At 41.5% G+C, this 16,402-nt stretch overlaps 1 protein-coding gene and 2 long non-coding RNA genes across 4 annotated transcripts; 1 reads left to right on the top strand and 2 right to left on the bottom strand.

The window, feature by feature from the left end:
* Positions 1 to 191: 191 nt before the first annotated feature.
* On the bottom strand, positions 192 to 6,134 carry LOC103982096 (probable beta-1,3-galactosyltransferase 2). 2 transcript variants are annotated; one of them, XM_009398906.3, is made up of 11 exons: positions 5,695 to 6,134; positions 4,655 to 4,807; positions 4,408 to 4,472; positions 4,062 to 4,273; positions 3,904 to 3,967; positions 3,068 to 3,140; positions 2,770 to 2,890; positions 1,442 to 1,529; positions 1,221 to 1,346; positions 937 to 1,046; positions 192 to 677 (listed from the first exon to the last, which is right to left on the bottom strand). In XM_009398906.3, exons 1-11 carry the CDS (start codon positions 5,749 to 5,751, stop codon positions 529 to 531), a joined length of 1,218 nt encoding a protein of 405 aa, XP_009397181.2. In that variant the 5' UTR covers positions 5,752 to 6,134; the 3' UTR covers positions 192 to 528. The 2 variants fall into 2 exon arrangements, with proteins under 2 accessions (XP_009397181.2, XP_018681158.2); XM_018825613.2 differs by having other exon boundaries at positions 4,655 to 4,748; positions 5,695 to 6,133.
* Positions 6,135 to 12,713: 6,579 nt separating this feature from the next.
* Positions 12,714 to 13,542, top strand: LOC135672689 (uncharacterized). The gene is made up of 2 exons (XR_010513049.1): positions 12,714 to 13,212; positions 13,412 to 13,542. It is a non-coding gene; the product is annotated as an uncharacterized LOC135672689 (long non-coding RNA).
* A 1,328-nt stretch (positions 13,543 to 14,870) lies between these two features.
* LOC135672688 (uncharacterized) lies at positions 14,871 to 15,880 on the bottom strand. Its single transcript, XR_010513048.1, has 2 exons — positions 15,676 to 15,880; positions 14,871 to 15,337 (listed from the first exon to the last, which is right to left on the bottom strand). It is a non-coding gene; the product is annotated as an uncharacterized LOC135672688 (long non-coding RNA).
* Between the last annotated feature and the right edge of the window lie 522 nt (positions 15,881 to 16,402).

Here is a 16,402-nt window from a genome sequence, read left to right as displayed (position 1 = left end):
AATCCTAGTGTACATTGATTATATGAATCGGTGCACTCGTCCAAACAAGTTGCCTTCCAAGTAAAGTTTATAGACAACGATCAATCGGAGACTTGTTGTTCCTTGTATTTTCTTCTGCAGGTCAACTACCAAGAGAGAGGCAGGTCACTTCTGCATCCCAAGGAATCAAAAGGGAAAGCACCTCCGTGATCTTGAAGCAACAAACAGGAAAATCTATTGAATAGATCATTAGCACTTTATTACAACTTCAACATAGGTTACAAAATACAGCATGCAATGGCCATCAGTTATTTCTAAAGAATGTGGTGGTGGTGGTGGTGGTGGTGGTGGTGGTGGTGGTGGGGGAGGAGGGGGGAGACCTGCTGCTCCCTCACACTCTCTCTCTCTCTCTCTCTCTCTCTTTCTTGCTGCTTTGGGAATCCTTTCATAAACGAAAAATGAAAAAGCCCCTCACTCGAAGAAATCCACTGTGACCCTGTTTCCAAGTCGGATACTTACATGTTCAGATACAACGAACGGATGCTTCTTTCAGAAGACAGCATTCCAGACAGTCTTTTCGCCTTCCCCGCATCGCCGATGAACCTCCTTAATTCTTTCGGCAGAATTGCAAATGCCGCTGCAGCTCCAATCAAATGAAGCAACACAGATGTTGCCTGCTTGGGCTTTCCACTCGCAGTCTGCACGGCGCATAGCACTAATGCATTAGTCCAAGCTCAATCACTGATCTGCAGAATTCTTAGTCATGCAACTCTCAACATTCACCGCCGACGTTAACGGCACATGCATGTAGCACGAAGCCACAACTTATAATCCAAAGGTTAAACGAAAGCATAATGGACTTGGATCAAAACAAAAAAAGTCTACTAGTACATTTGGTGAATGGACAAAAAAGATGGTTAATACATGGCTGTTGCTTCTTCTGTATTGATAACTTACCAGGTGGAGTACCACAACATAGTCTCCGGTCATCGATATGTTCGACATCCAGTCCGATGAACCATGATCCCAATGAGACATCCTCGTTTGCATACTTGTGAAGCACATGCCTAATGTTAAGAGAATCACAAGTTCCATAAGAGGTCTGATTTAAAACAGTTCAAATTTCAGAATATAATTCTTACGATAGATGTGGCATTCCCACACTAGTAGCACACCTCAGAAGATATGGACTCAAAGCGCAGGAAAGATGTAGCAAAAAGTTCACGCTAAATGCAACTTACTGGTTTGTGGATATGTAAGTAGCCAAGTCCTTTGAAATGGCATATAGCTGACCGGTGGCATGCCTAAAATACTTATTTCCCTCCTCTCCAAACTTCCAGTACTCCGGTTCGTGATATCTCACCCCCCTGTCGAATAACAACAGCTGATGTTGAGACCAATACTATATCATACTTGCCAACCACAAATATCATCATGTAAAAAAAAAAAGAAACATGCTTACTTTTGAGCTAGGACTGGACCAGATTTCATACATCCAATATACACCCGAGGCTTTGACCGGTGCTTGGCCAGGGTTGCTCCAAGAGTTGCTAAAATAAAAAAAATTGATGATTCAACATAACCACATTTGACAACAAGACAATAGTCATTTACCACAAGCATGACATTAGCACCATCACAATCACTGGCTAAAATGTCATATGCTCTTTTTCAAGAGTATCAAGTTTTCTCAAGAGAAAGCTGAAATCTATTGTTGACAATAAAGATTGATTTTGAGATGCTAGCAACTAAAGCTAGATAAAATTATGAAATCATCATGAGACACTTTGAAACTTACACCATGTTGATAGTTGCATAGCATATACTCCTACGTATTGAACGTATCAGAAAGATAATTAACATAAGACAAAGCCCAGAACTATATCAGATTAATTTAGAAGCAAAATTTTCAATGTCAACAACAAAGACTAGAATTTCAAACAAATTCTCTATGCTACAAGGCTTTTGCATGTGCCCCTGAAGAGTCCAAATCACCAATCTTCATCTTGCAAAATTTCAAAAACTTACTAAATCCATCAAAAAGACTAGGTTTAATACTTAGACAGAAAGATATACTTTTCTGAAGAATACAGCCAATATCGAGTGTTACAGGAGTAACATGCCATTTCAAAATTCTCCAAATTTACGTACGAGATTCTCCTATAATAAATGGAAAAATCGATCATATGGATCATTCAGTCACCACAGAGAGAACAGAATCCAATTCATATTATCACATTCTTTTGAGAAACTATGGGTGACTTTGGCCAGAAAATGCAGACAGACAGAAAGAAAAAATGTAAGAGCTGGGAACCATTAGGCACTAATCTTTTTTTCACAATCGGAGGGTGTTATTCTGACAGTTCCTTTCCTAATTCTTCATCAATAATATTTCTTTTCCTAGTTATAGAGTTAGAAGAAAAAAAAAGGGTAGGGGAATAGCATATAAGGCATGTGACTCTGGTGAACGGGAAAGCAGATCATCATTGACACGTCCCAAATGATTCCCTATGGATGTGCATGTAAATGTTTAAATTTATGTAGGTGCACATCCTGCGTACCTAGAGTGAAATAATGGAAGCAAGCAGGGTATTTAAATATAAACAGGATGTAGCTCCGGGTATTTTCTTTAGATTGGAGAAAGTTGCTTGCTCTGATTGAGAACCGGGAAGCAGATTGGGCAGCAAATCCACTTACTTGCTATGATGATATAAGATGCTTGTAAAACTAAATTTCATGTTGCTAGAGAGAAACATATACATAACTACTGCAAATTTCTGTTTTACCTACCAATGTTTACATGTACATCATCATCTACTTTGATGTAGAAATCTGCATCCCACATGGAGACAGCAGTAGCAAAATATACTTTAGTTTTGGCTGATAACTCAAGGTAGCCCTCAACATGATCCTGCAAACATTTTATGGTATGAGATCAAGAATGTATACCTTGATCACATCGAAAACGCTTCCAGTTGCCAAATGGAAGAATATGACTGGACAATTGTGAGTTAACCAGAGAACGTATGATTTGTCATAATAACAAGTTGCATTGTGTTAAGAAAAACTCAAAAAGAGCAAATCATACCAGCCTCATGAAGTCCCCATGCTTTCTATGTTCGGCTTCAATTGCCTTGTCCAAAATTCCACCAGAGGTAGCACTGTTAGAGTATCTCAAGGCAGTGAGATTGAAAATCAAAATGAGCTGCATAAGTAACAAAATCATATCAAGTAAAATGAAAGCCAGAAATATTCTCAATGTTGTTCTCTCTCTGTTTTTTAATCGATCTAAAGATACATGTTCAAATGTAGCGATCCGGGATAGGGTTGATGGACAGGCATGGTGTTCAAATGTAGTAATACTAATAACCTAAAAATTAAAGCAGGCTTCAGTTCATCAAATAACCAAGTTTGTATACATCCTCATTAGCAACTTGTGGACCATTCATTATAAAACAAGAAGTCATAATGTCCCAGCTAGTTGGGGTCAGCTACATGGATTTACTGCCATTGTTATATATTTAGGGTTATATAACTAGCCAAAATAAGAGCAGCCAAAGCTTTTTTTATTATTTCTAAAACAGTTCTATTAGGTCTCCCTCTATCCCTCCTCAAACTGCTAATTCTGATGGGTTCAGCTGGTTTAACCAGGGTCATTGATTATGCTGTCACATTTATGACAAAATTTTGACCCGTACGAGAATTTTTTTCCTGTGCCACATAATCAAGAAATTAAAATCTTATTGATAAATTCTGTAGGTCTCAAAAGTCATGTTGTTTGCATATCACACATATACTTGCATATATACATGCAAACTAAGCAGAGAGAGAGAGAGAGAGAGAGCGATGAACATGGACAGAGCAAAGAAAGGAATAATCTACAAGAACATGTTTCACGGTGAAAGTAGAATTTCAGGTACTCACCTGTGACCAATAACAAAGCGAATAATAATACCTTTCTCTTCCTCCAGCTTCTTTCTTTTTTCGCCTATTGTATTTTTTTTTTTAACAAAGAAAGAATTTGATGATCAGATGCAATAAATTATCATGCAACAAGAAGAAAATGAAGGTAGAAGTAGAACCTTGAGGCATCCAAGTAGCACGAACCGAGTCTCTTCTCCTATGACTGCTAAATGCAGTATTAATTCCTATAACCATCAGATATTTCCTTGGAGCAGTAGTTTCGGTAGCCTTTAGAGTCTCTGCCAATGGAGCACCATTGAGTATTGACTCTTGTGCAGCTCTGGCAGCGGCTAATTCCAATTCTAAATTCGATATTGTTTTATCTAGTGTCCTGCACAAAGTTCTATTACTGAGCATATGGTAACTAATTGGATCTCCTAGGTGTCATCACATGTACTACTACCATTATGACTAAAACTTAAATACTGAAAGAATTACAATTACACAAAGAATACTAAGACTTACTGTATAGCTTGTTGTGCATTTGAAATTTTGTTGGGTATATCTTTAGGCTCTTGTTTTTCATCATTCTGAAATACATAAAAAACACGATGTGTGATCATGAGACATCAACATGGCGATGCTGGTTAATCAGTAGCTTAAGGAAGAAGCAGAATGCAACAGGCCAACAGCAACACAACATGTATAACCACATGCTCATATTAGTAATTAAATTGAAACATCAATATGACATGAAGGTTAACACACTCACTGTTCTTAAATTACAGTCGTTGGCAACAAGATTCATCTTATTGTCTCCGGTTCCTGTTGTCTTGATAATGTCCTTTGCTTCAGGCATCGTCCAACTGTCACCATTGTTCAGACTCAGTATCTGATGAGTCATAGTTTTGCCAAAAAGTAGATGCTACACTCAAGCAAAGAATTTTATAAAAAAGTAAACGAAGCTTCAAACTAAAGACAGTTAAAGCATCATTTGTCAAAGGAATGAAGTTTGCACCTATGATCATCTTTCTACATAAGCATTTCAATTCGGTCGGTCCCACCGAAAACTAAAAAGCATAACAAAAGAATTGTAACTTGTTGAAGCACAGAATGATGCTGAGAACGTGTAAAGCAGAATTGCTACGACTCATATACCTAAGCTGCTGTATTGATATAAAAAGACATACACTCTTGAGATCAATCTGTTTATCATTATCAGCAAAGTAACAAAGAAAAACCAGTACACCAAAACACAACCTGACCCAAGCCAGAGCTATCTAGCCAAAATATATGACCAACTTTGCACAAGCTTTGGGCATGAACCAAGGTGAAAATGTAACAATTAGCATTTGCCTTAAGAAACAAGCCAAATTACGAGTGCTCGGCTTCCTATTCTCAAAACTCATCCTTGTATCAAACTGAGAACAAAGTATAGTTTCTGATGATAACAATAAATTATTTGCGGCACCATATCTTCCAACAACCTGAGCTTCCTAAAATTTCCAAACAGAACCCAAGTTTTCATTGTCACACAAATCAGTGTTACTATTTGTATCAGGCCAATTGTTTATTCCGGCTGATCTGCAGCTAAAAGTGACAAGTTAAAACTAATCCGAAACTAAAAAATGCGATCGACTGATCGATATGACAAAAACTAATCCAATAAAGAATTTAGAAGAAAAAATTAGCAAAAAATACAACTCAACAAACCATGAGCAGAAGCAGAAGATCCTTCTTTACGACAAGTAAACAAAAGGGCGGCAGCAAAAGGCTCAAAGTGTGAAGAAACTAAAGAGAGGAAATCGGCACCTGTTGGTGAAGAGCAGACCAGCACAAAAGCTTCCAAGGCAGAGCAACAAAGTCCATTTTTTGGACACCAATCCCCTTGCCGACAACTCTCCTCCTCTCCTGAAGCTCATAGCTTCTCTTCCTTTGTTCGCCTCTCCTATTATTCAACCGCTACAAACCCCTTGGGATCATCATTCGCCATCTCTTCTCAGTAAAGAGAACATATCCATGAAACAGAAGAAAACCGGCAGGATCACGTCAAACAGTGGTCGAATTCAGCAAACTGAGGGAATTCAATTTGCTTGAGAGAAACCAAGAAGATCGAAACAAGAGATAAAAATGGGATCTTTAGCTGCAAGGACTTGAGATTTTGGATTCTCCCTCTCAACTCAGTCTATTTCCACCTTTGCGGTGGACGGTAGAAGAAGGAACGAAGACCCACCAACTAAAAGAGGGCAAGAAAAACAAGGCTTTATAAAGAAGAAGGATTACCCAAACGTGACCGTGAGAGTTGCTATTCCACAAAATTTACTTTTTTTCTCGTGCACAGTGTTTGATCTGTGAGTCGAAGTTGGAACGTCTTTTGCAGATTGGTGGGACACGCAACAGGGCGATGCAAAAGAAAGGAAGCGATCATGTGGGTCCCGAGTGTTCTTGGGTGAATGAAGGCCATAGAAAGATAAAAGAAATAGGGATGGATGAGCGGATGGAGGAAGCTCAATCGTAGGATGTTTACATGAGTATTTCGTTCTATCTATCTATCTATCTATCTATATTGCATCTGTAGAAGATTCAGCTACTAACAGTGTTCTTCGTAAACATGGTTACAAGCCGCAGCGATCTAGGAAATACGAGATTTTTATACCGAGTTTACTCGATTGATTATAGTAAGTGTATCGAACCTCTATATAATAATTTATCTCCGAGTGCTGATCGAATACCAATCTGCGGTAAACTCGAAAGAGCTGTTTAACGGTAGTCCCAGATGCGTCGTCAAGAATGACAGCAGTGATGCCTGGCCTGGGTAGCACATACGAATTTACTATTCGACAGCAGCTATGATCGAGACACACTAATGTGTCATGATCGACGCATACAGCACACTCGATAAATGAGCAAGGCAAGTGGGGGTGGCTTTACCATTTCTTTTCCTGAGCCCATCGGGGAAATTGTCACAGATAACAAGTCTCCACCGCCGGTTCATGTTGATGGAGTAGAGAAGTGGCGGATCTGTCCTCGAACTCGAAGAGTTAGATCGCAGAGCGGCTCTTGGTTTTACGCATTGACTTAACAAAATGAGGAGGAAAGGGCAATTCAGACTCGTCCTTGCAACTGTACCAAACATTATTATTATTATTGACTAGCCAAATGGGTGTTCACCATAATGCGTTGATGGAAGAAGGGCAAATAATGTCGTTCACAGGAAGAAGAGCAGACCAAGCTTTCAATAATAACCATCCAACCACCTCCTTCCTTCCCCTTCACGTGGTCGGAGCTCAAAAGCAGGCAGGAGAATAAGAAAGACGAGCCTTCTTCCATTCTTGTCATGCAGTGACAACCACGCAAGGAGCAGAAAGTGGGGTTGAGGTAAAGGGCATCGATGTAATCTGATGAAAATGCAGCGTATCTATCTGAACGTGGATCCCAAGGAGGTGAGCAGAGCAATCTTATATTAAACTTGCAGAGCTTCTCCTCTTTCTATGAGGATTTCTTTACTTTTGTGCTCTGGGGAGGACGCTCGTATCATACATACCACAGGTTGGTCGTATGCTTTACCTTGGAAACCACTCGGTGTGGACTGAGGAGGAGGCAGAATGCCTGCGACTCCACGTGCTTGGGAAGAGGGGCACCACATGCGATGCGTTTGATGCTACCTGACTGCCTGCCTGCCTGCCTGCCTGCTTGCCTTGCCGGTGGGTGCGGTGAGGCTTCCTGTTGTTCATGGTTGGGACTAATTCCATGTCCTTTGTTCTTTAGCTGCTACCTCTACGGACTTGAAGACTGATTGGATCTTATCTCGAAGACTTCTTCCAAGGCATGAGGAGTTGATCCAAGTCGTTTGGAGTATCCGTTGCCATTTTAGCTGATAAAAGAAGTGAAGGCAGGACCTATCTATCTACTCTCAAATCCAATCTTAAAGTTGAAGCGTTCATGATTCGAGTGTTGGGAAGGCCTTTCTACGTATAATATGGAAATGCTTGTTTTAGCTTCGGAGCACTCCAACTCCTAAAAAGAACACGACGAAAGCCTTTTTGCTTGGCTCACAAAGCAAAAGAGGAAGGCTTCGTTCTGCGTTATAAAAAGTTGGCCGGCGGTACAAACTTGGGCCCTCTTCTCACGTGATAAAGTTCTCTGCAGAGGCACAGGGGAAAACGAAATGCTGCTTCGTCTACGATAAGCCGGTGAAGTCCAAAGAACATTTGGGTGTTTGAGCATCGGGCGGCTGCGGTGATTCTTCCACCTCGGGAGTCGTATTTTCTTTTGGTGGTCGGTCATCTCTGTTGGATAAAATGTTAGGACAAATGGTCGAGAAATTAGTCGTGGTAAAATGGAGGCTTGCAGTCCTCGGTGAACTTTGGGTGTCTCTTCTTGGGCTCCGTGAACCCCATGTGGGATTATGACAAGTTTTAAAGGACCTTGCGAGCTTCCAAAAAGAAAGAAATTTATGGTCTGTTCTTCATGTCATCCTCAAAAGATAAAAGCTCGCAAAAGTTATTTATCATGATTCTGGTCAAAGTCATTCGATTGGTTCACCAAACAACCGATTTTAGATCTGTGTTCATCACCATAAATATTGAACTGCATTTTTCACCACTTTGATCAACACTTTTCATGGAAACTTCAAGGTTACCGGAGAAAGACAAGCTTTCCAGAGAGAGAGAGAGAGAGAGAGAGAGAGAGAGGCACTTTTTTGTATGCTTGCTTGTTCACCAATTTTGGTGCCGACACTAAAAATACTGTACGATCCACCTACCGAGAAAAGAAAAGATATATATAAAGTCGTCGTCCATACGTCACAAGCATCCCCAGATTGAACCGTAAATAAAAAATTGGGTGAAGAAGATGATGGAAATTAATAATGATTCTGAATAATAGTAATAATAATAATAATAATAATAATAATATGTTCTGAGAATGCACTTCCCCAGAAGCAGAAAACCATAAGGCCAAGTTTTCTATCAATCGGATGGTTTATGGTTCAAGAAACCATAACGTTATGATTTTTCTGAATTATATGATACAAAAGATTCCCTCTCACTATCTTTCAGCATGTATTTCATGTTTGATGATTCCCTAAGTCAGCAATTACTTTTTTGTTTTGGCCTTCAAATTTGCAAATGATTCTCAAGTGTTATCTACACGATATCTGCCTCGGGAGTTCCGCTTTGTGATGCATGCGCAGGAAGGAACACGAGTTGCTGTCTACAGAATTAGACTCTTTTCTGGACATGAGAAACAACACGTCGCACATTCTCTTATAGGATTACTGTTGTTCGTATACTCTCCCTCAGAGGAAGAGAGTAGTAATCTTATGATTCTGTAGGTGGAAAGAACCGGGAAACATGAGTGGCAGAACAAAAACCTCGACTGTTATCTCTCAGTCCCCGTGAAGATTACTTTCAAGATGTTGGGTGTAGCCCATACGTGTGCTTGGATAAATTGGGATGTTTGAGTCGAAATTAATAATTAAGAGAGAAAGGATAAAATTAGAGAGGGCAGCGTCTGCAGTGAGCGTGCAGCGTGCGGCTGCGTACAGGAAAAAAAAAAAGAAAAGAAAAAAAATAAGATTTCTGAGTTTTCTACTTAACGATCAATGGTTCAGTTTTGATCCAAATTTTATGTGGAGAATCCTTACAGTAAACTCTACAATCCTAACGGTGTTGATCTACAATTTACCCTCTCTAAGGTACTTTCCTGCTATATTTATTTTATAAAATCTAAAATTTTTTTAAGATGAAGATATGTTATTCTCCGGTGAAGATCATAGATTTTGATGTTATTCTGATCCTTTAATTATTCTATGTTATTCTGATTCTTTAATTATTCTAGAGAAGACCTACTGTAAACCCGTTATCATTATTATTGATAGTGAAAGTTTGAGGTGGACTACGATCCCATGGTTTTTCCCACATTAAGTTTTTCGCGTTAAAAGATTTGATATCACCGTGTGATTGATTTTTACTCTATTATTTATGCTGTACTGATTGATATTTTCATTTGGATATCAAGTATTTTGATGAGAAACTCATTTTGATAGACAAAGAAGAAAAAAAATATTTCGCTTTAACATGTTTTCCCAATGCAAGATCGATCAATGAATCTGAAAGTTGATCGTTCACTGTCCATGGAGATCGGCCTGAGTGACAGTGATTCGCTTATCTTGGGCTAGTGGACCTACCAGGCAGGCAGGCCGGCTCCAGACTCCAGAAGAAAGACTACAGTCGTCAACTTCTTCGAGGTTCTGGCTGTGAACCAAAATATAGGTTGCATCAGCAATTAAATCCCTCGATCATGGCATGTAGATGATGTTCCAACAACTCATCGGCCTCACATGATGTAGATAGATAGATGTTCATGGATCTAATCTCTGGTGCACTCTGGTGTCACAGGAGATTTTTAAGCCTTGTTGTCTTGAGAGAGACACAAGGATCGGTAGGCATCACCATTGTTTCTTTCCCATAAGAAAAGAACAACCCAAGTGTTGCCGCACAGATTCTTGAGGTCTTAGACAAATGGAACTTGTTGAGTTTGTAGCATGTTCGGCAAAGAACCCACTCGACAGAGAGAAATTTGGAGCGAAGGCTGTGAGAATGACACCACCATAATCTAACATTGTCCCATGAGTCATTCCATCACACTGACAACAGTCCGATTAGCATCGACCGAGGCATAATCTTCCCAACAAAAATGAGGACAAAGCAACAAGAGAAGCAGACAACAGGGTCTATCAGCCGAATCAGCCAACTCACCACCACCACCACCGTAAACCCCACCAAAGGAAGCACGGAGACTCCGAAGCAGAGCTGAGTCAGGGGTGGAGGAGATAACACCTCGCGTGATGCCATTAAATGCTCCCCTTGTGTACCAGTCCACAATCATTACATGGATGTATCCACCCGTCACAGGGTCCCGAAAGTACAAGTGGGGCAAGATTCCATCTCACGCTTCAAAACTTTGGCCTGTCTTGTCTCTCTTGGGAGCTCAGTCAGCTTACCTTACCCCCCGGTAATCCCAAAAGTACCAGGGTAGCATCTTTCTTCTTTATGGAAAGAAAAAAATCAATGTGTGGTTTATCACTCACTGTGATTTGAACTCCGGCCCTCACGGCGATGATAAGACACTCGCCATCCGCAACTAGATAGCATTGTTTCCGGTTCCCCCATGCTTTGAATCTGAGTTTGCGCTGCAGATGAGAGCAGAGCTGCAACGAGATCTAGTGCGTGTTCTCTCGTGTACGACCACAAGTCCTGTGGAGGATCGGGAGAATCCATCACGGCCAGTTCATGCCACATCGATGGATGGGGGAGATCCATCGATATCAATCTTTGTACCGGATATGGTCTCTGGTTTGGAGCTATCATGACGACGCAAGAAGAAGAACCTATGGGCGAGTGCAGTCCAGGTCGTCTCGGGGACCAGTGAGGAATGCGGGACACATGCGTGCTTGTGAGACATGAGCCATATTTCTGTCATTCCCCACTACTTCACATGCACCACACATGCGATTCTTTTCCTGCATGCATTTTTTTGATCAGACTCTCTCTATCGATGCTGCTGCCACATTGGCAAGAACACACACACACACACACACACACTCTCTCTCTCTCTCCCTCTCCCTCTCCCTCTAAGAGCCCCCCCCCCTCTGATCATCATCGGACATGGCTTCTACGGAGGTGAAAGTATAAAAAAAAAAAAACGGAAAAAAAATTGGTGGCTTGGGGTCATGACGGTGATGCAGTACCAGCAGTTGCCTATGAGAACCGAATGCTCTCAAACTCGGAAGCATTTGGGGCAGTGTGATGTGAGCGCGAGAGGAAAAGGATGGCCCCGGGGAAGTCAATGCGACCCAACCACCACCACGGCTGCTGCCGAGACCTCTGGGGACTGCGTCCTTTCAGATTCCGGACGATCGAAAGCGTACACAGAAACCCACGCGTTACCTGCAGGTCAATGCCTGCCATCGCAGGTGTCGATTGGTGAAACAGTCGATGGGTTCCTCTGCGCCGTGTAGGTTAACTGTATAAAATCCTGGATGTATCTGGTTCACTTCAAGGAACAAAGTTTGATGCTGCTATCCAGCATGAGAAGAAAAATTCTGTTCATAAACAAAAGAGCAACAAGGCATCGAATCCGGATCCCAACCATTCATCATCTTTGTACAACAGTTGCAGAACAAGTTGCTACTCGTAGCAGTGTGGAGTGACTTGAGTAATAAATATGACTGACTGACATCCTACTCCAATCATATCCAAACTCGGTATCCTACATTGGAAATCTCACAAAAAGTCTCAATCCTCGTGGAGCGATTTGCATCACCAGCTCGAAGCGAAAGAGGGGTTTTTCGAGGGGAATGATAGGAATTCACAAGTAAATGACGACCGAGTCATCGATAATAGAATCTAACTAACTGAAGGCAGAAAGAAAGGCGATGGGGTTATAGTGTCTTCGATGCATGGCATCTAACGTAAATTGATCCCACGTTCTCTAAATTGAGAACGCTCGCCACAATCATTCGTTATGGTTGCGTCCACATCGCTCTCTACTTGCTACAATTAATGAGCATATCGACACCTGCCGTGAACCTGTGGACTTTGTCTATTATCGGTAAATAGGAGAGACAGTCAATGAGATCAGAAGATGAAGATAAAAATAGACAAAAACAAAACATATATATGTATATGTGGCATGATTATTGGGCGATAGTAATGAGACGTGTCACCATGGCCCGCCCCATCACACTTCCCTTTCTCCTCTCTCTTTTCTCCTTTTTTGTTGCGGTTTCCCTTTAGGCAGCATTCTCGAGCCATGGAAAAAAAAAATCGAACCGGAGAGCGTGAACAGCCACAAAAGTGGCTGCCTGTAGGCGGCAAGCTAACACAAAGGAAGATGCTCGATCGTCGACTTCGATACAAGCGAAGAATTAAGGTTCATGTAAACTCTTCTTCCATGCTTCGTGCCACTATATAAGCAACCCACTCCTCGATTCCATCACCTCCCGCTCTCTCTCTCTCTCTCTTTCTCTCTCTCTCTCCCCTTCTCGCTCCTTGCACAAGCCTTGTTTCTTGGCTCCGGGATCCCACACGCGCGCGCGCGCGTGTTTTCTCTCTATCCGGTGGCCTTAGCATCTGAATCGGGAAGCATCCTCGCCGTCAGAGATACGTGGCTGAGTGTATCAGAGATTGTGCTCGGGATGTAAGAGGTATTGGCGTGTCTCAATCTGAAGCCATGGTTGGATGCTCGAGTAGCCATGTACTTGGATTGAGCCGCGTCAATATCTCTCCTTGGCTGAAAGCACTCCATCCGCCATCCGACTCCCAGGTATTCTTGGATTTTTCTTTCCTTTTGTCGGCCGTTTTAACCTGTCTATTCTTCTCATTTATCGAGGATCGATGTGGATGGATTCTAAACTGCAAGTAAAAGGCAATAGGATGAAACTAAGAAACAAAAGAAGGCTTGGAATTGCCAATTACTGTGCTTCTTCGACATATATTTATCTGATAAAATACCATATCTTTAGGTTCTCAGGCATGTGAGCCTGCAAAAGCAGATTCCTACACCCCGGTTATTCCCAATAATTTGCTGCTAGCTGGGATTTCCAGGGAGTCCTTGTTTGTTGAAAGAGTACAACATCTTTTTCTTCTTTTTGCATTTCCATAATGGCCTGTGATGAAGAACAACTCTTCCAAACCTGAAGTACTTGTACTAGTTGGTTCCTGGTTGCAAAAATACTGCTACACAATACATCTCTCTCTCTTTGGAGAGGATACATATAATTTCTGCTTCATTTACGACACTTGATTCTAATAGCCAACCAAAAATAATATATATATATATAGATATATTTATCAGAGTAGGTTACCTAAACAGGTGTTGAGTAGGGTGTGCAAGCTAAATGGTGCGAGACTTTTTCATCTAAATGATTGGGGCAAAGTTGTTCAGCAGCTTGGAAGCATTTTGCCCAGACAAAGTTGCCGGTCCTTTTTACAGCGCTAGATGCTTCTGCCATGTCAGACGTAAGATAACTTTGCTGCCAGGTGGATTGGCATGGCGAGAAGGTAGCAAACAGTGAGGATGGCTTGCTCTGAGGAAGCATTATGTTTGTTTGATATGATCTGAGGTGGTCCTAAAGCACTGGTAAGGAACCTCGTTAGCTTTGTGATTCCTATCATGAATCATTTGCGAGGGATGTGAGACACGAGTTTGTTGTTACTAGTCTTTCTATGTTAGAGGCATAAGAAAACCAAATATATATATATAGTGATAACAGTACGTATTCGTTCGAATGTCTCCTCACTGTCTCTGATTGGTTCTGAGATTAAAAATGCTCGCTCGTCTAAAAGATCACCGCATTCTTAGTGGCAGTGTAGGGTGCATACAGTATCGCATGACCAGAGAGATCTCACTTGTCCATGCAAAAAAAGTACGTGCACCGCCTGATTTCTGCCAAAAAGACCGGCCGCTTCAACAATTGGCTCTCTTCAAGTACTTGTCGGAAAGTAAACATGGTGTCATCCGCTTATCGGAGACCGCTGGTGTGAGACTTGTCGTAGTGACGAAGGTTGAGGATTCCTGTAGCCTACGCATGTTGGACTTGTTGCAGCAGCAGCGATGGATGGATGGATGGATGGATGGATGGATTCCTGTAGCTACTCGTGTGGTGCATTGCATAAACGAAAAGCTAGTCGTCAAAGACGGAAGTAGTAGTAGGGTGCCGGCGATGTTCACCTCACCTCCTCTCCCTGCACTGCTGTTGTCATGGAGGAGGATTATGGCAAGTATCTTAGGGCTAAAAGAGCTGGATACCATTTGACTTGGATTTAAGAAATTAAGGGACCCACATACTACCATGGTCCCAAAAGGCTCCTATCAAACACTATAATACACTAATTATTTAACATTTTTGGTTGAGAAAGAAAAATACCACCACTTGCTCCTAAAATTTACATCTAAATCAGAGAGTGCAAGTCATCGATGCCTACCAAATTTCCCAAGATTGAATCGATTCAAGCAGCCATCAGCTTTGGCAGAATCAAAGAGAATTATCTCATAAAAAGATGAAACAACAAGTCTTCACACTTTGACGACGATGTAACAGATACACGCCCCAACAGCTGATCTTCCTCCCAACCGAATCAAAAAAAGAAATATCTCACAAAGGAAACCATCTGTTGTCAGCAGCATCATCGGATCGGAAGCATTTATTAGAGTTGAATCCGCTGCAAACTGAAACAGTGAAAACTTCAACGGAGAGTTACGATCTTGAGAATTTTACCTACTTAAGCAGTCCTCTCCTCTTTGACAGGAGAACAATTTGATCATTCAGAGTCTTCCATGCGCGTACTATGTCAAGAACAGCTTTCTTCGTTCTTGCCACATCACCAGCAAGCCTGATTTGCTTCTCCAGATTCAATAGAGAATCTATCGTAGCATCTAGATTCTCTTCCTGCAACCACCAGGTTCGGTCTAAATTTGTGCGAAAACAATAGATAACAGTATATTAGAGCATCCAGGATTGGTGTCTATAAAAAATTTTGTGAATGGGAATTCCGTGATCCTAAAGGCTTCTTCCCACATCTCAGTAAGAGAGTTTGACAACAATAAGAGGAAAAAAAAAAACACGAAATAAAAGGTAGTCATTACGGAATTTGTTTGCAAGCAAGAGATCCAATCACCCAAAGTTGTCTAAAACATAAAGGGCAACCCTAAACACCAGTCATGATAACATACGAACAAGAAACAGGAATTCGCAAGACCGCCATAAGAAAAAAACAACTGAATTACCGATCAAGGCTGCAAACATGATTCAGGGGATAATTAACCATCGGATGGAAAGGAAAGGGAATTGAGGGGTTATCTGAAACGAAACCCAAAAACATATCGGATCTTCAGCCGAAAAGTGGATTGGCAAGGATGAAGTAGAACCCGCGCAACCGAGAACTCGAAATCAAACAACTCACCATCTTCGCAACGATTTGGAGCACAAAAGCGGAGGGACGGAGGGTTTGGGTCATGCCGATTTCTCTCGCCTTATCGGGCGGACTCAGCGCGGATCCGGACAGTATCCAAATCCGGATCCGATAAGGATTTCAACGGCCCAAATGGATCCTTCGGTATGGTGTGCGTTCCGCTCCCGGCCCGGCCCGACGCGAGCCATGACTTCAAATTTCACATCCTCGAGTTCACCGGAAGATAATGTCTCGTCGTTAATAAATCCTTCTAATTAGGGGCACAGATTTTTGTTTTTGGTTAATTAAGCTTGTTTATGACAGACATTTCCAAACAGGGCCCTTTGCATGAGTACAACTCACTGGGATGTGAATCGAGGGAGAGAGACATATTCCTCTTTAAAATTATAACTACTGTATGAGGGAGCCTCTCCTTGGCAGGTTTACACTACTAATACATATTAGACCCAGTTTCAAGATGCCAAGTAAAAAAAATATTATTTTGAGCATAACTTTGTCTTGACAAAAGCGAGGAAAGATCACAGTGCAAGGTTTGAGCTTAC

Source organism: Musa acuminata, chromosome BXJ1-4 (genome assembly GCF_036884655.1).
Source record: "Musa acuminata AAA Group cultivar baxijiao chromosome BXJ1-4, Cavendish_Baxijiao_AAA, whole genome shotgun sequence".
Classification (NCBI taxonomy): Eukaryota; Viridiplantae; Streptophyta; class Magnoliopsida; order Zingiberales; family Musaceae; genus Musa; species Musa acuminata.
The sequence above is the reverse complement of the archived record's forward strand: the minus strand, read 5'-3'. Positions and strand labels throughout refer to the sequence as shown.

What these genes read in the sequence shown, in the direction of transcription:
- LOC103982096 (XM_009398906.3), bottom strand. Translation starts at nt 5,751, where the DNA reads ATGGACTTTGTTGCTCTGCCTTGGAAGCTTTTGTGCTGGTCTGCTCTT. An exon ending in GGTCTGCTCTTCACCAACAG is followed by an intron (nt 4,808 to 5,694) that starts GTGCCGATTTCC and finishes GCTTGAGTGTAG; the next exon opens with CATCTACTTTTTGGCAAAAC. An exon ending in ATGGGGACTTCATGAGGCTG is followed by an intron (nt 2,891 to 3,067) that starts GTATGATTTGCT and finishes AAATGTTTGCAG; the next exon opens with GATCATGTTGAGGGCTACCT.